Genomic DNA, 25,614 nt, shown 5'->3' with positions numbered 1-25,614 from the left:
TGAAGCCAGTCAGCAAAATTAGGACCAGTCAACTTGTGAGCATCTAGTATACTCCGGAGTGATAGTGCAGAAGACATAACGTATATAGTAAATATGTAAATGATAAACACATAACAACACTTAGAAAATATTCAATTTCATTTCAAAACACTATATGAATCGGGTCTTTATTCATAAGTGGCTCCCACTAGTTTATTTAATTTATATAACCCCCTTAAGTGAAAAATTAAGCATTCATAATGCTAGTGGGAATAGGGATCCTACATTCCATCACACAACCTCGGCTGTAGCACGAAACGTCATGTGATGTTCAATAGGCAGACAACTCTTGTCAATTACATCTTATGTTATTCCCTAATAAAAATTTAGCCTCTTGAATAATTGAGTCATGGCTGTAGCATGACAGACTCAATATTCCAAGTCAAGTCTAACCCAACATTTCGTACAATTGAACCAGTCTCCAACGACTCACGGCTGCAGCACGTAACAACCTTTAGATTCTAATTCAATATACACATCTCTATGTAATAGACAAGTATTTCTTATTTCAAAATCAAAGCCCTCAGCTGTAGCACGAAATGACAACGATTTAAAAATAAGAACTACTTTCTACCATGTTGGAAGGCTTTGACCGACACAAGCTCATTGTGTCATTGGCCAATTACTACTTGATATTATTTAATTTTAGAGGGATTATATTATGTTACAATCATAATCATATTATAAAGAGATTCTTCCTTTTAAATTAAATATTTCAAATCAATAATTGATAATCAGATGATTCCCAGATCGGGGGGAACATTATCAAGAGGCGTCACTTAATACCCCTTTCTTACAGATCGAAATCTGTTTTTGACAGAATTATCCTTTCTCTCAATATTGAAAATTCATATTTAATTACGTGTTTCATAAATACAAGAATCTCATGATTGTATTCATAATATTTATATTACGGTCATGAAACAATTTCACTATACTAGATTGTCTAACATACACCTTATGTTAATTAAGTTCACCTAAATCTATCATCGCATGATAAGTTAAACATATATCATATATATAAGCATGAATAAACGTAAATGTAGGCCTGTTAAATCATGTAGCATATTACTCTAAGCAATATACATCTCTATTTATCACATGAAGCATTTAAAAGTAATTAAAATAATTAAAAACAACATTAAAACACTACTGTTAGCTATAAACAGTCCGAAACAATTTCAGAAAAAATAATTTAATATACCATTAGATGCGTCTCGAAAAAATGAATCCAACGACACCAAGCACGCCCCAAATGGACTCTCCACGCGCCCTCACATGCCTCGAGAAGGGATCTGACGCGCCAATACGCGCACACGCGCCGTCAGGCGCATAACTGATACTCAGCCACTCGCCCCCACGCGCACACGCGCCTCACGCGCCCTGACAGCTGAGTTGACGTCAGCGTGACGTCATCTGATGACATCAACATGATGTCAGCGTTAGCGCTGACCAGTTGACCGCGCATGTCTGACACGCGCTGCGCGTGACATAAGAGCACATGACCCTCACGCGCGCCAGCCAGCCGCGTGGTCCTTCGCCCGTTTCTGTTTCAGCCGTTTTTTTTAATTAACAGCCACCATGGAACGCCATGCCAATCCCGGTAGCATCAGTAAATACTTTTTGATTTCAGCAAGATAAAATATATATATATATATATACACATAACAGATTACACATATATACATATTTTATTACGAATTTTTATTAAAACAACTTTAAAAAATTCATAATAATTAATCCACACATCAGAAAATTATGAAAAAAATACTCAGACGATCTACAACACTTGTAGAACCCATATCTATAGTCAAAACAATTTTGAGAAACAATTTCTAATTAATCATAATTAATCCATGATATAACTTGTAAAAATCATAATAAATTCATACAAGATCAGAAAATTCTGAAAATTTTATTACAGATCTATATGCATACAACCTAAGCTCTGATACCACTGTAAGATTTTAAACATCACAGAAGCATGGTATAACATTTTCTTGATATAAAATCCATATTAATCGCATATAAATCATGGATAAAACATATGGGATCGATTATTAACCTTTAAAAGCGATCCAAGAATGATGAGCGGAGATCCCTAGCAGCTGCTACTCAAGTGTGAAATAAATAATAATAAAACTATTTTATCATTATCTATATAAATTCTCTAATTCATTAAATATGATTAATTAATAAATTAATCATATTTATTCTACATCGTGAGGGATACTTCTCAGCATATCACGACTATCCGGATAATACGAATTCACTACTTAGAATACCAAGAACCTATTCAATGAATAGTTACCGTACAATAAATTCCTTCTACCCTGCAATATCACGATTAAATACAAGGCATGAAACTCGTGTCAAGCCTATCTTATTTTATCATATGCTTTCCCATTCACTATGCTTAGTTCTAATTAATGTGAATCAGAAACTCCCTTCTAATTTCATTTACTCTGGCCAGAGATTCCTGAACTAGCATAAGTGGATCAACATTGAACATTCTATTCCTTCACTGGAAGAGGTAGATCCTTTATTGATCATACACTATCTTCGTGTACAAATTCCTACACCCAGTCGAGCCATTATTATTATCCCGGGAGACTAAGAACTAAACCAAAGTATAGTTCAATGTACACAAGATGACTATGATGACCTCAAGTCTAAGGATACTTGTACAACTATCACTATGTGAACATCTGCTGACACGTGAGTGAATTCCATCGGTTGTTCAGCTGTGTGAGTCATGTTCAGTGAACTTATTCTATAATAAGCACCTACATACTGGCTATAGTGTCACCACACAAATGTTTATGAGAACAGACATCCTTCATAATGAAACAAGCATAACATGTACCGATCTTTGCGGATTACTAATTACCAGTTAGTAATCCTACGACCAGGAACTATTTAAGTTCAGAGTTATCATCTTTTAGGTCTCATTATTATGATCTCATCATAATCCATAAAAAAGCTTTACTCTAAACTATGGTATATCTTATTTAAACACTTAAATAGATAAAGCCCGTAATAAAAAACAAAGCAAGTCTTTTATTAATATCAATGAAATCAAAACAGATTACATAAAAGTTATTCCTAAATTATCATACATGATTGGACTTAGGACACATCTCTTTCAAAGGGCCCATTCTTGAGGATCTGAATGTAGAGTGGATTGGATAAACAACATCATTTTCTTTTTTCAAAGAGTGTAGTTAGCTTTTTAAAAGGTAGGAATTTTGATGCTACTTATTTTCTTTGTATTCATTCTTCCAAGATCTTGAATCTGTTTACTTTCAGATTTTGCTCTGATACCACTTGTTAGGATATGAATAACACACAAAGGGGGGTGAATGTATTTTTCTGTGTCTTTGAGCTTTTCTTGAATATTTTTGGTTGAATAAAGTAAGTTTAATCTTGTAGAGACGATGTGTTAATGCAGTAAATAAACATGCAATAAACAAGAACATAATATTTTCAAAACTCATTTAATTTTTATATTAAAAATCAAGAATATTTTGCTACAAATTTTCTAGGCTCTTTGTTTAAAGAGCTTAACTTATTCTTGAGAGAATTACAAGATTTTCTATCTAAATTGTTACAACTGACTGAAGGACCAGTGTTAACTTTATAATTCAGTTAACTGCTAGTTTACACAGTGTACAATAAGACATGCTATAACCTGTTCTAAACTGTCTCTTGTCATTTCTATTTATAAAAAAGTAACTCTTCCATTTCTGGCTTAGCATATCTTTAGCATCATGTGATTATCTTGATCTTCCTCTGTCAGTTAATCTTCACCATTGATCTTCCACATTCTTCAAGCTGCTTTTTATAGGCTTGTCAATCCAGCTGGTTGGATTGTTTGTTGATTATTTATCTTGAATGTTGAACTGATCTGTGATTTTGTACTTTAAGAATTTTACTCGAGATCTCCAATTAGGCATATAGAGATCTTGACATCTCGATAAGTATAATGTAGGGATGACAAATTCATCCGATCCGACGGATATCCGATCCAAAATCCGAAGTTTTGGATATACCGAACCCGATATTTTGGATTTGGATTTGGATTTCAACTATACCGAACCGATACCCGATCCGAAATCCGAAATTCGATCCAAACCCGATCCAAAACCGAAACCCTGATTAAAACTCGACACATTTATTATAGATTATATGTAATATTTTAGATGTAATACATATAATTTACATAGTTTTCTTGTATTATTTGTGTGATAATAGATTATTATCAAGATTGTCAACACTTATTTAGTGAATTATAACTTTTTATATCAAAATCAGCTTTTATTATGTAAGATGTACTTTGTATATATTTATACAAATAATAAATTGTGATAAAATACTAAATATTATGTTATCAACATATCTTAGATATTACTCACCCTGTAAACCCATGCAATATAATGTGTTTAACTATTTATAGTTATTATATTTTAATTTTATCTATCATATAAATGTGATTAATAGTGTTTGTATGTATAAATAATATTAAATTTGATTACATTATTCGTAATTTTGGATACCCGAAAAATACCCGATCCGATCCGAAACCCGATGGATTTGGATTTGGATAACCCGAAAATATTTGGATTTGGATTTTACAATACCCGATCCGAACCCGAGCCATTACCATCCCTAGTATAATGACTTATCGAGATCTCTAATGCTCTAGTGAATTTGACTTATAGAGAACTCTGAGTTCTCGAATGAAACTTTGGCTTGTCGAGATATCTCAGCATCATGTCTTCACTTTGACTTGTCGACAACTTAGAGTTCTCTAGTCAATTTTGACTTATCGATATCTCTGAGTTCTCTAGTGAACTTTGACTTATCGATAACTCAAAGTTCTCTAATGAATGTATACTTGTCGATAACTCTGAGTTCTCTAGTGAAGAAATGACTTGTCGATATCTCCAACCTTCATGTCTTCTTGACTTGTCAATATCTCTCTGAGTTTTCTAGTAGCTTTCCTGACTTCTCGATAAGTCATTTGGAGTTCTCGAATGACTTCTTTATAACAGTAAATATGTGACTTGTAGAGATCTTGACTTAGAGTATTTTTAACCAAACAGATTTATTTAACTCCAAGCTTCTTCAAAATTCTTCGGAGACATGATCACCTTGATCTTCTTTCAGATAGAATCCTTAGGCTTGATACTGTTTCAGAAAAAAGACTCTAGTCTGCTCCTTTGCATTTTTACAGACTTTAAAATGTTACAAGTACAAATACAAACTAAGATAACAATACAACTTACTTAGGGTTGTCAATATGACTTAGTCTTGTTGAGATACAGGCATGTCTTGCACAACAATCTCCCCCAATTTGTGAGAAGATTGCTTAACACACATTCATTCCTGTTAACAAGACTAACCCCAACCCTAACAGATTATGAAATGTAACAGTTCATTATTCTCCTTAGATCAGATGTCCATTTAGCTTTGCTTCACACTTTGATCAGGAACACTAATGATGTTGTCATCTTCAGTAATCTTTGACATAATCACTTATATATTACAAGGTCTTTATAGGATCAAGTAAAATGATTATTTATATTAAAATTACTAACTTCAATGGTAACACATTATTATTTTTGGGATTTGTCCCAATTTTAAGAATATTTGAAATGAGATCTCACTAGATTTGTTAAAACTGCGATTATATATTAAATCGACTTATTTTTCATTTTTCACTTTAAAATAATGAACTATTTAAAAAGAATTCTTTTAGATCAGCAATATTCATTGATCAAGATAATATTGTATAAATATTTTGAATTATTTTAATATTTTGAATTATTCAAATAAAAGTTATATCTATACTATATTATACTCCCTCCGTCCCGCTGGATAGTTTACGTACACTGTTTGCACGTATTTCGAGACTTCAATAAAGTATAGTTTCATAATATTTTTTCTTAAATTTTTTTTTGAATAAAAGTTTAAATATGAAACATTTTTTCAGCTTTTTTTTTAAAAAAAATATTATAGAAGTATACTTTAAACGAGTATTGAAAAACGTGCCGAAAAGTAACGTAAACAATCCAGTGGGATGGAAGTAGTAGCATTTTATTCAATGCATTTTATATTCTTTAAGAAAAAAAAAATTATATTGTTCAATAATTTGAAGGAATTAACCAGTTCAACTGATATTTATAAAACTTTATCGAACTGAAATTTTTTAATTTTAGAAGAATAGTATGAAATGTTATCAAATTATTATATGAAGAAATATTAGAGTCGTAACGAAAGAAACTTAAAAACGGTTTAAATAACGATATAAATGCAATTTTTCTTTCGAATTCTTGAAAAAAATCATTAATATCAATAATAAAATCTTAAAAATATATAATTCATTTTTATGTTACAACCATGATTGATACCCCATTGCGTAAAAAATAGATATGGATTGCTTGTGAATACCATATATAAATTATAGCAATTTATTTATTACATAATTTTAATTTTTGAATAATTATAAATCCATGTTATTTAAGTAATCAATTATCTCACTAGATGTTAATAATGATATACATGTACATAAATCAGATATTTAGCATATAAATAATTAAAGCCATCATAATTTACTAATAGATGTAACAAACAATAATTTACATGGTAACACACACATATACATATAACTTGATCTTACTTTGTTAACAGTAGTGTAAATGAAAAACTAATATTTTCCCATACATACATACGTTAAATTTCAAAAACTAATATTTTTCATTAAAATCAACTTTAATATTAACAATAATGTAAATTTTACATTATGATATATTATGATTGCAAGTCATTCTGACTTCAGTTATGCATTTTTTATCTTTTTAAATTAAGTAAGTTAATTGTAAGTTAGTAGTGAACTCAGTAATAATATAGATCAGTACATATAGTTTATTTAAATAAAATTCAAGATTTTGGTCAACTCTATATTCAACAAATATGTTAATTTGTAGTTTTTTATTTGTAAACATACTAACGACATTCTACGGATTAAGTTTAATTATTTCGTTTTAAACGTACACTTACTATTCTGTTTATATTCATTTATTAAATATAAAATAACTGATAAGAACAATATAATATAATAATAGTTGACGAGATATCCACTCCTAAAAGTGAGGAAGCATTTAAAGCTTCTAATATTTTTAAGGGGGACATGGAGCTTGTTGGAGAGAAATTTTATCTCCATTTCTTCAAAATTTGACTCAAGAGCCTATATCAGGATATTGTTGGAGTTGCTCAATAAATATTATAATTGCATGATGCATTAAAAAATACTAGAAAATGATCCGTGCCTCGAACGGGTTATGCTAGTTTTTTATTAATCGATCAACGTGATCTTAGCCGCTATCGTGGATATTGCAAACCGAATATAAGAAATGAAGGTGACTAATACGCAATCTAGATTTCTAGTAGCCTAAAAGCCATCATACATACCAAATTCAACTAATTATATCCGTATTTACTTCTGTTTAATTCATTTAAGCTTAGATTAATGGTAAAAAAAATTGTTAACCTAAATTAAGTACATATCATTTTGTTTTAGCGGTCCATTTTTTTTTAAATTTTATTTTTTTATCATAGCAAACCCGCAGTCGCTACCTTTCGGGTGCGCACTGGATAAATTCCACAGGCTCACGATTGTTTTATCCTGAATAAATTGTATAATTTTATTTACCCCAAATAAATAGTATATATTGATTTGTTTTCATCCTCCGCTTTTATGCCGTTTAACGAATTATCTCTAGTTTTGTTTTGATAAAACAACAATAAATTATATAGAATTTGAAAAAATCCCGTAATTATGTAAGTTCAAACATTGTACAGACACACCGACTGTCAAACTTTTAATATTTCGGCTATTCGGCTATTAGGGTGGATCCTCGTAATTATATACACTAACTTTTAATTTAGTCTAGTTCAACATATAATTTTCTTTAGCGGGATCAGTAACATTTATTATTATATTTTAGTCTGAGTCAGCAAATCCAACTAACTATACTCGATTTATTTTTATTTTTTATTTGAGATTGAATCAATAGTATAATTTTGTTTAACTCACGTGAATAGTATATACTATTTTGTTTAAGTCTGAGGCCACTATACAAATTATATTAATATTTATATTTATACAATATATTGTAAAAATTTATTTATTTTTGAGACTGCTTTATCTCAATATTACCATAATTACATGTGATCAGACCGACTATCAACCAAATTTGCATTGTTTTATCTTTAATATAATAGTATATATATCATAGTGTAGATGGATAAATAGATAATGATAAAGTTTTAAATTATAATTTTAATAAGTTATTGTTGGCATTCGAATTTTGCATCCCTCATATAATTTTTTTTATCATTATATCTAATGGCTCTCATCAACTGTTATCTAAATATCTAACAATTGTGAATTGAGTGACAAACCAAAATTTTAAAGTTTTTTTAATATAATAATATAGAAGATTTGCTTAAGTGTCCCACTCTTTGTACAAACTTAAAATGAATTTTTGGCCAATTTCTGATCGAATGTGATTCAGGCTAAATTTAAATATTTTTTTGCTTATAATTTAAATTTGAGTAAAATGAAAGTAAATGTCATAAAATAATTTGGGTGAAAAACCAAAATACCCACCATTTGGGAAAATCAGCCCAAAATACCTATAGGCGGGATGTTCCGCCTTTTTTACCCACTGAATACACATGTGGGGGATGCAGATTCTATAACGACTCGTATATTTTTAATATCTAAATGTGTAATTATTGAGTGATTAAATAAATAAAATATGTCTATGGGTTATGTCGGCCATGTATTGTTTTATTATTAGTTATGGGTGGTTAGTGGTTTACGAGGATTATTTGTATAATTGTCTGTTGAGCTGTATTGTCTCGTTTTTACTTTTAAAAGTGGTTTTATGACAGATTTATCTGCATAAATATGGGGGATGTCTCTAAAATTGTTTTTATGATTTTATAATAACAATATTTATTTTTGGGATTTTATAAAATTTAGAAATTAATATATTTCATCAATTATTTAACCCTGTATGATTTTCTGATTGCATTTATTTGTAAAATCTGTATTTAATTCCCGAATTCTTAAAAAATTATGAAACTCATATTTATTTAAGTTTGGAATATTCCGAGAATTTAAAAATTATTTTGGGAATTTTTGGGATAAATTTCACCCGCGCGTTGATTCGTTTAATTGTTAAAAGTGGGTATAAATTGCATTTCAAAAATTATTTTAAAATTACGAAATTTATATTTTTATAAATTTCGGGATATTTGTAACATTTGAAGACTATTTTCGTGATTTTCGAAATTTGTTTTAAGTGCAGCTCGGTTCATTAATTGTGAAATGCGGATACGAGTTGCGTTTCATAAATGCTTTAAAAATTATGAAAATTTTATATTATTAGTTTCGGGATTTTTATAAAATTTTAAGACTATTTTGATAATTTTCTGAAATTATTTTATGTGCAACTAGGTTCGATAAATTGCAAAAGCGGGTTGAATCGAGGCTGTCAGAAAGGGAAATAAAACACGTGTCAAGAGTTGGCTAATCAGTAGATAAGTGGCAGGATGTGATTGGAAAAAAAATATAATTAACACAAAACACATCACAAATACACACAAATGCAGCCTTGTTCTTTAGTCTCTCGGGCCAGAGTTTTTCCCGTTCCTTGTTTCCCTGGGTACTATCGCCCGTGCTCTCGGTTAATTCTGGTGATGGCCTCGGTTGTCCCTGCTTGATTGATACATATTTATATATATATATATTAGTATGGATATGTATGCATTCAGTCAATTGTTGCGTGGCTGTTTCTCTGTTTCATTCTATTCCCTCACCGCCGGCTTCATCTCCGGCGAGGGCTGTAGGCGTGTGTGTGTTCAGTGCGATTGTTGCACGACTGATTTGTCTTCGTTTTTGTTACCCGGTTCAGTGGTGTCGCCGCCGCCGCCCAGTCCGGTGAGGCTGGTGTTTCCGGTTGGTTTCACTGAGTTATGTATAAATATATGTTGTCGATGTATATACGTATGTGCTGCTTTTGTTTCTCTGCTTTGGCGCCGCCCCTTTTGTTGCTGCAAGAGGACGGTGGCGCGTGTAGTGGTGACTGCACGTGGGTATTGCTGCTGTTTGTTGCCTTTGTTCGACTGCTCATTGATGTTTGTTTTATATTTTATTTTAATAATTTATGCAGGAAATAAATTGATTGAATTCGTGATAATACAAATACTTTTCCGTATGGAAATACGTAATTAATCGGTGGAATACGCGTTGGAAATCCGAATTAATCGGGCACCCACGGATTTTACCGCCGTCCGCGATGAATTTCGACGAGCAGACGGTGGAAGATGATGATGTATATCTGAGTCCTAATATTTTAAAATAAATAATTTAGTTCGTATATTATTGTAGTCGAAATAAAAAGTTAAATAATTCAGTTCGGGAATTATTTGGATTGATTGTCTGTTTGCTGAATTGTGATTGGCATTGTAATTGTGAGTTGGGACTGGTGAAGTTGGATTGCGATGGTGATTGATTGGTTTGACGTCGAGTTGTTCGACGGGTTAGTCCGATAAATAAAGGAAGTACTGCCCAATTTCCGAGAAATCGAACTACGAAAAAACGGGGGGTGTATCCAGTAATTATCGGGCTGTCGTACGAGTATATATAAACACATATTTATGTTGTATGTGAAATCTGATTGTATGTGGTGGTGAACTATTTTGCCAAAAGTAATAACCCTACTTTTGTAAGATGACGAATATATGTATTTTTCCGAAAACGAACACCGAACCGATTTTTCGAAAATGTGACCCCTAATTATTGCGTGTGTTATTATAATATGTACAATTATGAGTCGGGATTTGTTATCGTTTGGGTAGGTTTGATATTGAGGATATGTCAAGTATACCTGGACGTCTAACATAGGGTATTTCGACCCTATAGGTTATAGTCGGGAAATCGAAAGTGGACGTTAGACTAAAGATAACCTAGTGGACAGTCGACGAGCTCAGTAGGGTTTTAACCAAAGAACCTGAGTATTGAAGTCGAATCCAAGGTGATCTAGTGGTTAGACGATAAAGCCTGAGCGTCCGAGTCGGATCAGAGTCGATCAGTGATAGTTGTAAAGCTCTACAAGGCAAGTACCCCTGACAATTCTTTTATGGTTCAATCCGTATGAATAGCTAAATGTTTTATTTTTGTAATGGAACAAAAACGTTTTAAGTTACGTATCCCTTGTAGTTATAAATCACTTTTTTCAAATTATTTTGGGGAAAAGTAACTTCGAAAGGTACCTATCTCGAATGAAATGATTTGCGAACTGGATTTTTGTATGTGTGCTGGCAAAATGAATGGTTTTGAAATGAGATAGGTACAAGTGTTTTGAAAACTGAATAAAACGATCAGATATGGGATACATTGGGGCCAGAGTAGGCCTATTAAGGTGGCGTAAGAGGCTAATTCGGTTGCGCACAATATATAACTGATTAGTCCAGCAAGTTAGATACCTAGCTAGTCTCTGAGTTCCGGAACAGGTGAATGGGATGGCAGTTAGAGCCGTCTGGTATTGATAGCCTGATCAGCTGTCTTCACATATCCGTATGTATCTGATTTGGCTTTGTGATTCTCGTAACGGAAAAAGTGAGTATACAGTGGATTTGGAAATGAAATAGCATGCTAAGATTTAATTCTGGTAATTATACATAGCACACGAATGATATTGTTGTTTTTCAGAGCATGCTAGTTTTGAATATCCAGTTTATGAATGTTTACCATGTGTTGCAAATGAGCTATAATCTCTGTTCCTGTCGCTGTTTTATCATAAACTGTTTTTATCATGTTATTCATATAGTGGTACTGCTGAACAATTAATTGCTCACCCTTGCAAAATATTTTATATATGTATTGCAGATATCTAGGAGATTCTTCCGTGGGAGTCGGGGCAGAGTTCCAGTTCCTTCCGTGTCAGGCTTCTCTGAGGCAGTTGTGCTGGACCAAAGATGGTCTGTTGAGTTGCTGCATTAGGTTAGTTATGTCGGGATTGTTTGTAATTAGTTGGGTTGTAATAATTGTAACCTAAGTCATACTTAAACCTGGAAAATGTCTTGATAAAGGGGTCGTAGTTATGTATTATTAATGTTTTGGATTGAATTATGATTGCTATTATTGTTGTTGGTGACGTAAACTCCTGACTCCGGGGTTGAGGCCGTCACAAATTCAGTTTTTAAAATTTTAACAAAGATTACGCATATTCAACATGCCTATTCATTTTTTGTTTTTTTGTGAATACGTATGTTGAACATGCGTATTCTTTGTAAAATGAAAAGTGAATATGCATGTTCTTTGTTAAAATTTAAAAGGATGAATACGCATCCCTGAAATGCGTATTTCGTGGGTATTTTGGGTGTTTCGCGCGCATCCGGGTATTTTGGGCAGTTGAAGGTGGAAATTAGTGTATTTTGGGCATTCTTTCAAATAATTTTATATTCGAGTAATTTTATTATTTTGTAAAGCTAACTAGGTATTAAAAATATAAAAATGAAAAATAATTTATACGAATCGTTGATAATATTAACTTTTGTCAAATAAAACCACACAAATATTTAATTTAGTTAAAAAGGTACTTTTTATGAATTTCCGACTTTTAAGATATTTTATTTAGCTTTAATTCAATTTTTGATTTATTACACAAATCTAACTTCAAAAAAACATTTGGAAGAAAACTATTTCAATTGATAGTAAAATAGAATTAAAAGCTCTTAACACCATTTTTAAATAATTTTAATTTTGATATAAATTAAAACAAGGTTCGAACAATAAAAAACTGCTTAGTTCTCAATCAATGTTCTCTATCTCATCATTTATTCATTATATTTTCGAGGTGTTCAATTTTCTACTAATACTCATCATTTTTTTGACAAATATGACTTGTAATTTTACGCATAAATATGTTTTCTAAGAAATTAATTGTAGCTATTAATTTTTGGGCTGAGCGAGAATTGATATATTAGCAATTTTCATGTTTTTATATTCATAATTTTTTGTCCGGCGTGCAATTTTGTACTTGTACTCATCATTTCTTTGCCATTTTCATGTTCCCACTTAAATAAATAACAAAACTTTTTTAACAAAAATCTCCAACAACGGACCCGACTTTCTTGAAGCCCAACAAATAAAAATGAAATAACACTGTAATGTAGCCCAATAGGCCTACTAGCTAAAGCCCAATAATCAGCGCACTATACATATTCAACTGATACAACATATAGAAACAGAACAATCATCATCGATTCTTCTGCAATCACCTGAGGTTAGTCAAATCTTATATCATCAATTTATATGATGCCCTTATTTTACAGGGTTGCATATATTTGTAAGTATATTCTTTTTTTATATTTTGAAAATTTTACATGAAATTTTATTCTTGATTTTGTTGAATTTTGATTTTTGTTGTTGTTGTTGTTGTTGTTGTTTGTGTAACACCATTTAAGATATTATCACTGTTTGTGTAAGTGAAGAATCTGTTGTTGGTAGTTATTTAAGAGAGTTATGGAAATGATCAAGAAAATCAAGAAAATGTTGTTAGTGTATTGTTGTGAAACCGAAGGAACCCTCTATTCTAATCTAAATAAATTTGTGGAAAGGATAGGATGGAGGCAAAGCTGCTTAGTGAGAATTGTGTATAGGAGTGGCTGATTGTTTTTGATTCTTGATTTCGAGAAATTATCTCCATTATTCGTATGAGAAAAATTCACTAAGTACTTGGGGGAGTTACACGAGTACAAAGTGTATTTTAATGATAGAATTAGTAAATTTTTAATCAAATTGTGTAATTACAGATGTTCCCCTTGTGCATTAACATTAAAAAGCCTTTGCACTCACATAAGTACGTACTTAAGTTACGAGCATCAAGCTCTATTTATATTGCTAGTGAATTACACAAAATAAGATGTACTCCCTCCGTCCCAATGAATTCTTAACATTTAAAATCGAGTGTTCGACACACATTTTAAGGCTCTTATCTGCTATTGTTACTTAAATTATTTTAATTTTTTTTTTGTTGGAATAAAAATTAAATGTTCAAATTTTTATTCAAAAAAAGAAAATCTTAAAAGTAATTTATGGAACCATACTAGATAATGTCGAACTCTCCATTTCAAATGTTAAGAACCTACTACCGGGACAGAGGGAGAAATTATTGAAGGAAATTACTATAGAATGTTAGTTATCTTAAACCAATGATACGTTAAATGTCTTAATCGAAAGGAGGGTAACATATAGAGGATGTTTTGTCGAATCCCCCATCTTGAGAAAAACTATATTCAAAACTTTCATTTTTTAAAGAAGTATGTAAATATTGTTATAAAAATGAATAATATGTCTATAGCAAAAGGAGAGGCGATTTTGTTGCTACTTTTGCTGTTACCTTCCGGAAATAAGTGTTCAGCCCCCCTCTACATTGACTAACTGTTGCATTTGGGTAATTATATAGTTTTGTTGAATGTTTTGGTGGTAGATTATCATAGCTAGATCGTAATCTGTAGCAAGGAACTAAAACTACGAGGTCAATGGTAGAACTAGGCATTGCCTTTTGTATCCCTCCCGAAGAGTATGGACGCCTACTTTATGTTTTGATTGACGTATTTTGTACCGTCAGCATAAATTAAACAGAACAACATCTTTACTTGTCAAGGGATTGTTCAATGCATTAATCGTACTAAAGTAAACCCTCTACGTTGCGATTATTATATGCGCAGGGACTTCTGTCAAGAGGATTTCTGCTACGTAATCATAAATATAACAAGTTGACATTTTTTGTGGGGAGTTTAAGTTTATCGGTGTTATTCCTCTTAGCTTATGCAAGAGTGCATGCTATCTAAATCCTCGGATTTCAATATGGGAAAGTTAGTTAATATTATCTAAAATGTGGTACAAATATATAAAAGGTCATGGTGTTGGGAATTATTTTGCTGTATTCTTTTAAAAGTTGCACATAAAAAGTTGACTTTTCTTAAGATAAATAGCTTAAATATGATGTTTGATCATTAATTATCAAGTTAAGATAATTATTGTTGTGTTCAAATTATAAACATGTAGGTTCTTCCCAGTACAGAAGTTTTGGAAACATAAGAATACAATGTTTCGAAATGAAATTCTGGTCCATAAGCGTGCTTCCTCTAAAAGTCTGCAAAGGTTACATGTCAGGTACATGTATCATCCCAAACCTGAGCCTGTATGCCATACTTATTGGACTGTAGGAAAAACACCACAGACCGATCCAAAAGAAGCGACAACTTTGGTACACATGTGTTTTAGAATTTTATTTATAAATGCATTCAAACTTGAGCAATTTATTGATGTGGGATGTCATAGTCACCCTATGTAATTAAGTCAATGTCGTCGTCAAACCCCCAAACCCAAGTCCACGCACCCAATGTGTACTAATTCGCTCGACATCCGACAACAGGCCGATTCAGAAGAATTAGCAATTTTGTTATGCATTAACTGCAGACTTCTGCTTGTAGACGAGTCAAACTTGGTCAACTTAATGTTACATCAACATGTCTTGTTATCTGGAACTTGGTTGCATGTTTGAGTAGTGAGGAGTGGTCAAGTGTTTATCTAGTCCTATTTTGAAGTAAAAATTGTAATTTGGAGTAGTATATATCATTTGATTCTATTTCCTCAAATTTTTATACAATCATGTGCTATCTTTTTTACTCGTGATGTGTACACTTTCATATTGACCATCTTATTGTAGAACTTACCTTTACTCATTTTCTTATCCCTGCCTTCACTATATGGTCAGTGTATTGTCTATGGATCGATGGAGTGGAATTATGAAGGTGTCTTTGAATCCATATAGCAGGGCTCGCTACCAAATTGCAGCATCTCTCCGCCTTTCATCTTCCGGCTCGCTTGCTGTAAGTTTGTGCTGTTCAACTTCCCCGCGAATGACCAGCATTAATTTCCAATTGAATTTTGACGTATATCGGTCAATCGCATAAAGCTTAATCATTTACTGTTTAATTTACTACTTAAAAACTTGTATCTGGTTTTGAGAGCCTTTTTTAAATGAGCAAACTCTTACGTTCATATGCGCGTGATTCTATCGGAACATGCACATACTTTTCTATTTAAAGTGCTATATAAAATGTAAGCCAAGTCATCATTTAATTCCGTGCAAGGTAGGTGCCTTCTCAAAATGCCATCTTATTCAGTGGTGATCGAGTTCAAGGCACAGGAAATCCAGTAATTGAGAAGCTTTCAAATCTACAGACAATTGCTGAGACTTTGGTGTCTAAACTTGGTGATTGTACTAATGCTTGGGTTATCGAGGCTTCCACATTCAGAGGACCTTTTGCTGTGTACAAGGATTTCGTCCCCTCTGTAGACCGTTTGGGAGAACCCCAATCTTATGATGCAACTGGATTTCCAGCTTCTAAATCAGTGGTCTTGCTTTTGTCAATTTGCTTGAAAGAGGTATATTCATTTTTTCCCGATTGTAGTGCATATATGGTGATGCTTATCATATAATCCAAGGTCTTTAGCTTTTTGTCATCTGTACCTGATATCTAGGCGCTGTTGTATATTTGTAAGATACTGTCTCTTATCTGATGAGAAGACTTCAATAATGTTGAAGGCTTCTCTTCTACTTTAAATAGTTTAAGTTTTAGCTTCTGTTGGACTTTTATATTAATTCCTATTGTTGTATATAAATCAGGCAAAGTTTACATGAAATGCCTTGCTCTATCTACCTTCTCAACGACAGCCCAGCTTTGTGCTGGCATTCATTTTTTCGAAGTGGCACACAAAACATCTCTCTCGTTTTGATACAAGTAATTTCTTTCTGGGGCTTACTGATGTTCCTGTTAATAGGACTGCCCAGTGTTTCATGGAACACAAGAATTTCCGTTTTGTGGTGCCCGTGAATCGGATACGAGGACCCTGTTAATATATATTTCTTAATGTTTGAAGTTATAGGACGTCATGTGGTCGCAATCGCCATTACGCCATTGCGTCTTCTTCTGCTTTGCAAATATTGGTCTTTTCTTCTTCCTTCTATTTTCAAAATCTTCTTCCTTCTATTTTCAAAATTTCATAGAGAGTGGTCTTCAATCACTAGTTGTTGGCCTCAAATATTACTTCTTTTTCAGATCACATTTTTTAGTGTTATTTTTTTTTCTTTCAGATTCCTGGGTTGTGTGATTTGGTAAATCTGATTCCTTTTATAAAGGAATCGAGATGAGATGGAATTGTGACTGGCCTAAGCAATCCAGTTCATGATCCATTGCATAACCCTCAAATCATGTAAGCCTGAAACTGATAAAATCACTTCTATTCTTATGCAAATTAAGTTAAATTAAACCTAAGTTTGAGTTCCTACTGATTAACCTTAATTTGGTCAGTAGTCCCAGTACAACCACACTATCTGGTTCTGTACTACAACTCACATATCTGCTAGGATTTGCTGCACCAAAACTAGCTTTGCTATAAAATGGCAATACTGCTCCACTATTAAATGATTTATTATTTTAGAAATTTCTGCTCCTGCCAGTAACATGAACATCATTCAAACTTTTAAAAAGGTTACTTTGATATTTTTTATCGAGATGGAATTTTTCTTGAACTGCATTACACCCCAATAGTATTAGAGTTAAGTTCTATGGAGACTACAATTTCGTTGGAGACCTGGAGACAACATATGTTTTGCAAGTAAAATATTGTTTAAAAACATTGCAAAACGTATTATTTGTGAATCATGTTTAACAAAGATCATTATTTTATTAAAAATCTTGAAAATTCTATATATTCTGCAAGTCCAACATTGCAAAACATATTATTCTATGAAATTTGTCGAGTTCGCAGAATATGTATGTTCTGCTTGTTGAACTTAAATGATTTTTAACATTTTCAATGAAATAGTGATATTTATAAAACATACTTCAGAAAATAACAAGTATTCTAATATTTAGAATGCAGAAGATAGTGAAACAAGGGATCTAAAGAAAGACTAGGCTAGGTTATATTAGTAACAAGTAAACCCTTTATATATGGTCTCAAAGATCTTCGATGAAATTGTGGTCTCCATAGAATTTTCCTCCAATAGTATATTTAGATGTCTTCTTAAGAAGAAGATGCTCAACTTTACTGTTGTCTCAGGTGAAAATTCTCATTTCAGAGAAACTGGGAAAACCGTACCAAGATGGAGTTTGTGCACCATGTCTCCATCAACCTAGAATAATACTGCTTGGCTTTAGCAAAGGTGGTATGGTACTTAATCAGCTAATGACTGAAATTGCCTTTTTAGATTTGAACTCAACCAAAAGTCTAGAAGTGAATGAAACACATGATACTGGAGATCTTGTTCAGATAGAGAATCAGATTATACCATCATTAAATAATCTTCTGCTAGACAGCATAGCTGAAATCCATTTCGTTGATGCTGGCCTAAATTGTGCTGGAGCATATCTTACTGACCCTGATGTGATTCAGAGAATATCCAAACGTCTTCTACACAGAGCTCAGAGCCTTAAATTTGTACTTCATGGAACTCCTAGGCAATGGTGCGACAGGATGCGAGTATGGATTCGGGAGGAAAAAGACACACTGGTTCAGCTACTAAAGTCGGAAGCAGAGAGTGGGGGAAATTTGTCTGTAAGTGAGAAGCTTTATTTTGCTGACATGACACCTAATTTGCAAATGCATTTTGAAATAATAGAAATTTTGTATCTGAAGAATGCACAACTAGATGTCTGCAAAGCTCCAGATGCTTGAGGTAAATAATATAACATTACACATACTTAATTATAGTCTGGACTAATATCTAGTTGTGCTGCGAATGATCTATAAATTTTGCATATTACAATTCTTTAAATGTGCTTGGTTGCATAAGCTCTATGGATATTTGCCGTGGTAGATGATGTTATCTTCAATATTTTACTACTATTTTGGCTGCTAAAACTTGCATTGGTTGGAGCTACTGTCTCTTTTATTGATGGAAGTTGAAATTTGATGACTGTGAGGAACCAACTAATGGCATGATCTTCTCCATTCAAATAGGTAGTACACAATGTTGGAGAACCAACTACCATGATTAATCTCTCTAGATTTGTAGAATGATAGAAATATGCATGGTAGCAGTTGGGAAGATAGGAAGAGGTTATTAGTAATTAATGTGTACCTTTTACCTGTCTAATAGTTTGACGTAAATTGTGTTTGCATTAGTCTTTATTTTGTGATGGTGCTTAACTGGATTCTCTTATTAATTGAAACAAATTTTTTTTATCATATTTTGTTTTTAATTGTCTTAGTGTCGAATTAGTTTAGATGTTGTTTCTCTTGGTAGCCATTGATCCTGATTTATCCTACTCTAGGAAGGCACGGTCAAGGAAAAAAGGGTGCCCTACGCATGTTGGACACGGCCGACTCGGCACCGAATGGCTTAATATGTGTCCGACACGCGACAGAAAAACGACAGGGGACACGGCTCCGACACGGGACAGATACGCGACCTGACCCGTCCCAGGACTGGGCCCACCAAAAAAAGCCCAATATTAACTGATTTTACCCTAATTTTGCGACATTCTCATATTTTATATGCCCATATCCCGTTTTATCGTGTTTTCATCACAAGTGGAAGGTGTTCTGGAGATTGCAGACCTCTTTCACAATGAACCAGAAATTGAAGCCGGTCTTTTTTTACACGAGATGGACATTCTTCTATTAATGAAAACGTAGAATAAAGCTTAGTTTAGTTCATCACTTACCCTGAAAGAATCTTTTATTGCTACTAATCTATTATGAATAAAGTTGTTCAATGTTTGACATATAGAAAATCCTATAGTTTATTACTTCCATTTTTTTTTCCGTCTCCCGTATCCATGACTTTTTACTAATTGGCTAATCCTCTTGTCCCCGTATCCGTATCCGGTATCCCGTGTTGCCCCATCCGTGTCCGTGCTGTTAAGTAACTAGTTCGTCTAAAACCTTAGGGTTGTAGAGGAAGGCCCGAACAGGATCTTATAATCTTTAACACTCCCCCTCCGTGTCGCCCCATCCGTGTTCGTGCCAGTTCGTATCTTATACTCTTTAATACTATAAATCAAATAAATGGGGGTGGGAGGACTCGAACCCGAGTCCTTCCCTGAAATGAGCTCTAATTCCATGTTAAGTAACATGTCCATCTAAAATCTTAAGGTTATAGTGGAAGGTCCGAACAGGATCTTATACTCTTTAACACGTGCTTCCTAGATCCTACTACATTGTGAACATTATTAATTTTAGAATCATTATATAGAAGACAACACTGGTCTCTCTGCTGAGTACAGAGAGTCTGTTAGTAGTTGCAATCTGTGTTTGCAATCTCACCAGAAAGTACCTAGCTTATACTTACCTTAATCTGTAGCAGTTAAGTTCATTATCACCAAATAAATGAGAGCCATTTAACAAATGCAAAATGGAATCAGAAACGTTTTTTGTTTCTACTGCAGTTCAAGTAAATTTTTACTGTAGTTCAAGTAAATCTGAGCACCCTCAGTCTTAGAATATAACAGATAGAAATAAATGTGAACATATAGTTTGGAAGAAGGATGGCCAAAATTTAGAAGAATGAGGAGAAACAAGTTGTTTCAGCATAAAATAGCAATTTGTCTGCCGATAGAAAAAACCTTAAAACCAAAAACTTAAGTGCAGATAGAATGACGTGCCCCCCGCATCAGGACTAAGACCCTTTTCGCTAATATCAATGAAGTTGGAGAAAAAGAATTGAATTTATATTACTTTCTGGATCTTAATTTGAAATTTCTTTTCTCCTTGTTGAACATAAATTATTTTGAAATAAAAACTCCGTTGTATCAGTTTAGAAATTTATGTTCCCTCTCTTCCATTTAGTCATATATATCCTTCTCTATTTTGATAATACAATGTTGCATTCTCTTATTTATTCAGTTCTTCTAACATTCATATTTACTTCATCGCTCCAGTTTTTCGGTTGAACAAATGTATATAATCTTAAAGTCGCTGAATGAGAATTTGATTAAGCTGCAGGAAATACTAGAATATCAGAATATGGCAGTGTATTAAACACAAAAGGAGTAATGTCATTTTAGTTTAGTTTTTCTCCAATTATTTTCCATGAGCCAGTATGTTACTATTGATTTCTCGTCTATCCAATGAAACTTGTTCTCCTCTTTCTGTGAAATAGTGATGTTTTAATAATTGTTAATTCAGTTTTATATAATAGTAGAAACTAGAGTGACTTTTGTTTAAGCACACTTGGTCTCAATCTGTCAAGAAGGAAGCTAGAATAAACATTAGTGACGTTTATGCTTTTTGACACTATCAGAAAAAGAAAAAGTCTTGAAAGTTGATGTACTATAGAGTGTCTAGTTAGAGTTAGTGGTTAAACACTTTTAGTACTAAAGTTGAAGAATATACTTATGTTGAACCTTAATTATATTTGTTGAACCTTACACGTTCTATGCCCTATTCGTGGAATGGTAAACCAAGATAATTTGACACGCTTGAACAAAATTGAAATATTCGGTGTGTTGAAACTTAGTGGTTCTCATTATTCTCGTTGAGTTAGTCTGCTATTTGATCCAAACTAGTTTGATTACAGTTGTTTCCTGTTAAGTTGATCCTTACGTTGATAAATAGTAGACAGAGTGTAAGAGGACGAGGATTATCACATAAAAGAACAGATTGTATTTGAATGTACATTTTGCTGGATAACTGGAGTTGCTTATGTAGATGAAAACTGATTTAGTGTTTGTTACAATTTTTTTTTTTTTTTATCTGCAATTGGTTAGAATTTTATGAAATCATATTCAGTTCTCTAAGAAGTCAAATTGTGTGTCCAAGTACAAATTATATTTTAACAAGTAATTGTATTGATAGTAGAGGTTTGTAAAAAGCTTGATCAAAATAGGTCTTCTATAATTTTTTATTAAATAATCCATAAAAGTGTAATAGCTTAGCAAAATCAATCTGAATCAAGAAGAAAGCTATGATGCAGAATCAGTTTTTATATTATCTACTGCTTTTGACTGGATGTTGAGATATTATTTGGTTGGGCATCTGTATAATGGTGCTGCGGTCTGGGTATTGACATTCGTAATAATCCCTAACATAGTAACTGGTAAGTTTTGGATGATTCCTGGCATCGTAGACTAGAAAGTTTTCCTCTTTACTTTTGTCACTCTCAGTCCTCAGGTGTGGCTATTAAGATTTTGATTATATATAGCACCTATATTTCTAATCACACCAAATAACAATAGATTAGTTTGTAATAATCAAGATCAAAATGGTCATTCAATAAAGTGTTTATGATATAAACTAGAAAAAAGTCTAATAGATTCTCATTCAATTAATTAAGCTAAACCAATCTCAGTGAAGAAGAAAGTTAGCGTTTATGCCTTTTGAGACCCTTCTTAACCAAATCATTGAAGTGCCTTTCTGTAGATAATTAAATTCATTCATCCTAATTAAGCCCACAAAATATAAAAAATTTCATTCATCCTGATGTGTATTAGGAAATGAATTACCCCGGCATACTAAGATATGAATCATCACGACATTGCGTTTGAAATCCCGAGTATTATAATCTAGTGAATATACCTCATCATCGTGTGTATCAAAAGGTTACAAGTTCAAAATCACATGTGTACTCGAGTTCCCCTTTGTACATATTAAAACATCGAGACAGACAGACGGCGCATATTTGAGTATTTTAATTGAGGGGTGTCTAATTTGATTCTATATACCAAAATTAAATTTTGCGATAAACTAAGCTATAACAATATAATTTTGGTTATGAACCTACAGTATAAGAAGAATGGTCATTTTTGAAGGACGAATTAATAAAAAATAGCCCAAAATCGATAGAAAATGTCTAACCACCATATGATAAACTGAAAATGTTCTGCAAACACGGGATGGCAGTAGAAATAATATCGTAACCGTTTCACAAGTAAATTTGGGTACAGTCTCTGCCAAGCAACATGTAAACTTAACAGCCTTGTCAATGAAAACATGTAACACTATTATTACAACACACTCATGGCTGCCTCAATAAAATATGAGCTATCAGAATGCTAAGAATAGATTTATGTTAATTATATATAAGACTGATGTTACATTCGACTGTGACTTGGTCTGTTTATAGCTAATTCCGTGATATGAATTTTTAAATCAATCAACTTACTATTAATTTTTCGTCTACCCAATTCAACATGCTCTCTATTATTCAATAGTAAATATCAATATAAAATTCATTACCATAAAGATCCCTATTAAAAAATTAACACTAAATTATTAATTCAATCTTTCTACATCATTAAAGTCCAAAAACTTTTCCAATAAATAAGCAAGAGTTTGTGTAGTATATAGCGATGAACGCATTTTAACAATGATTTTTTGTGAGTTACAAAATGTTTTATTAGTTTCAATTTTTGTAAATTCAGAGATATCCCTCAAAATTATTGAAAAATAATTAATCAAAATTTGTCAATTAACTTTTTACATGGGCACACTTTAAAGAAACCGTACTGGTAAAAACACAATTAATATCAATCAACAAGAAATCTATTATAACCGTTAGTGACGTTTTGGCTTTTTTGACCCCGTTTGAATAAAAATCATGTAGAGTATGTTTGTGTTTGTATGTATGTGTTCAACGTGTATAAGACAATTTTAAAGAATCAGACCCTCAACGTAGACAACTCACTGAACCTCACGCCACAAACATATGATTTACATTTTTTGTAATATCATGTCGCTGTAGATTTTCATGTTTTCTGTGGCTACTATAATTTTCAGTACAACCTGCTTTCACTCTCAGTTGTACATTTTCACTAATTTTGTTGTAATTTACTTGTAAAATAGATTGGTCATTTCTTTCGATGTTTGTTGATTTTTATGTTTATTTCGTATCCGGGAAAAGAAAATGGAGGTCAAAGGGAAGCATATATGCAAAATAACAGTAACATTACCGTTATATAATAATTACTTATCAAGGAGCTATGATTTTGATGGGGTTATATTTTAAGATGAGTCGAGTAAATGTAAGAAATCATTTGCTCAAAATCGTGAAAGTTTAGAGAAATATCCTTTTTAAGATCCAAGAGTAGATCAAGTACGATCATCTTCGGAGCATAAATTCCCAAATTTTGTCTTATTATTGGTGATAAATTGTGAGATTGTAAGTGATGACCTGAAGTGTGAGATGGTTGGGGGTGGCTAACCGGAGTCTCTTGTCGGTGAGACCTCTTATATCATGTTAATGAACCATTAGCTCTAAAATCTAAAAGGTCTAGAAAAAACCCATTTTAAGGATCTTATATTAATTTTCTAATAGTATAAATAACTAAATAATAATAATTGTTTTACAAGCGGTTCAGAGCATTATGATTTTATCGCACTTTTTTAAGTTCAAATATGTTTTGAGGAGTCCATTGGCCTGTAGTATGAACCTCTATAGTAACCAATAGCACGTGGCGATTAATGTACGCATATATTTGTAAGTAGATCGACTGAGTTTGCAGTTATATTTCGACTGGTGTGGCTAGGGTTGTAACACATACTGTTGCTGGCATTCAAATCTATTGGTTTACGAAGTACATTTTGATTCAAAGGAAGCTTGTTTTATGATAAAAAAGCAACAGAAGTTTACATGCAGAAAGCTTGTTATTAAGATAAACTTTTTCTTTTGCAACCGGGAAAGGTGACTGCCAGACAGTGAGAATGGGACCCTGCGAATCTGCTATTCATAGCGATGGGCCGCGGAGACTGCGATTGTGAGATTTGTAAATAATATAAGACGTGTGATCAGGGGCAATGGCGGATTCAAACAGAGGTCAAGGATGTTAACACTGTCCTTCTGGTTTATGTTGTAAAAAGAAGGTGACTAATGATCCAACAGTTGAGGACAATTTTCGGAATTCGAGTCACTAAGGGGATTCAAAAATGAAAAGTGCTAGACGTACCGAATTTTGTATAAAAAAATTGTATAAAATGACAGGGCAATTAGTGTTGTAATTGGTGTTGTCGATCCCATTACAATTAAAATTCACTACTTATGTACACAATTCTGTACACCAAATATTTTTCTTCAAAAATAAAACCAATTTTCATAAGTATATTTTAAGTCCATTAAAAATATAAGATATTTTTTTATTGATGTGAATATATCAGAGTATACATTGATCAACATTCACCTTGTTCACCATTAATCCACCATGAATCCATGATATTCAGTCTTATCGTTCATTTATAAACTTTAATATAGATGGATGATCAAGTCCCACCAAGGTGACTAACTAGGACGTTGACGGAAGTTAGTATATAATTTGAACAGTAAGTGCATTCAGTTATAACTGTATTCTATACAGAAGATTCAAGGGACTGCAAATGCGATGCCAAAGAGACTGATTACCATCAAATTATATGATTAAGGCAAAAATTCTGTAACAATAGTTTATATTTGGAGTTTTCTCATGTTTCATGCACCGATATTGTGTTGC

At 32.5% G+C, this 25,614-nt stretch overlaps 1 protein-coding gene across 8 annotated transcripts; it reads left to right on the top strand.

Annotated features, from left to right (window-relative positions):
• The first annotated feature begins 13,307 nt into the window (after positions 1-13,307).
• LOC141693354 (uncharacterized) lies at positions 13,308-24,848 on the top strand. 8 transcript variants are annotated; one of them, XM_074498436.1, is made up of 6 exons: positions 13,382-13,400; positions 15,188-15,295; positions 15,900-16,014; positions 16,283-16,573; positions 18,254-18,748; positions 24,816-24,848. In XM_074498436.1, exons 2-6 carry the CDS (start codon positions 15,228-15,230, stop codon positions 24,831-24,833), a joined length of 987 nt encoding a protein of 328 aa, XP_074354537.1. In that variant the 5' UTR covers positions 13,382-13,400; positions 15,188-15,227; the 3' UTR covers positions 24,834-24,848. The 8 variants fall into 8 exon arrangements, with proteins under 8 accessions (XP_074354534.1, XP_074354537.1, XP_074354532.1 ...); XM_074498431.1 differs by lacking the exon at positions 24,816-24,848 and adding an exon at positions 19,472-20,182 and having other exon boundaries at positions 18,254-18,869; XM_074498432.1 differs by lacking the exon at positions 24,816-24,848 and adding an exon at positions 19,468-20,181.
• The last annotated feature ends 766 nt before the right edge of the window (positions 24,849-25,614 follow it).

The sequence above is a fragment of the Apium graveolens genome, chromosome 10 (assembly GCF_009905375.1).
Source record: "Apium graveolens cultivar Ventura chromosome 10, ASM990537v1, whole genome shotgun sequence".
Taxonomy (NCBI): Eukaryota; Viridiplantae; Streptophyta; class Magnoliopsida; order Apiales; family Apiaceae; genus Apium; species Apium graveolens.
The sequence above is the reverse complement of the archived record's forward strand: the minus strand, read 5'-3'. Positions and strand labels throughout refer to the sequence as shown.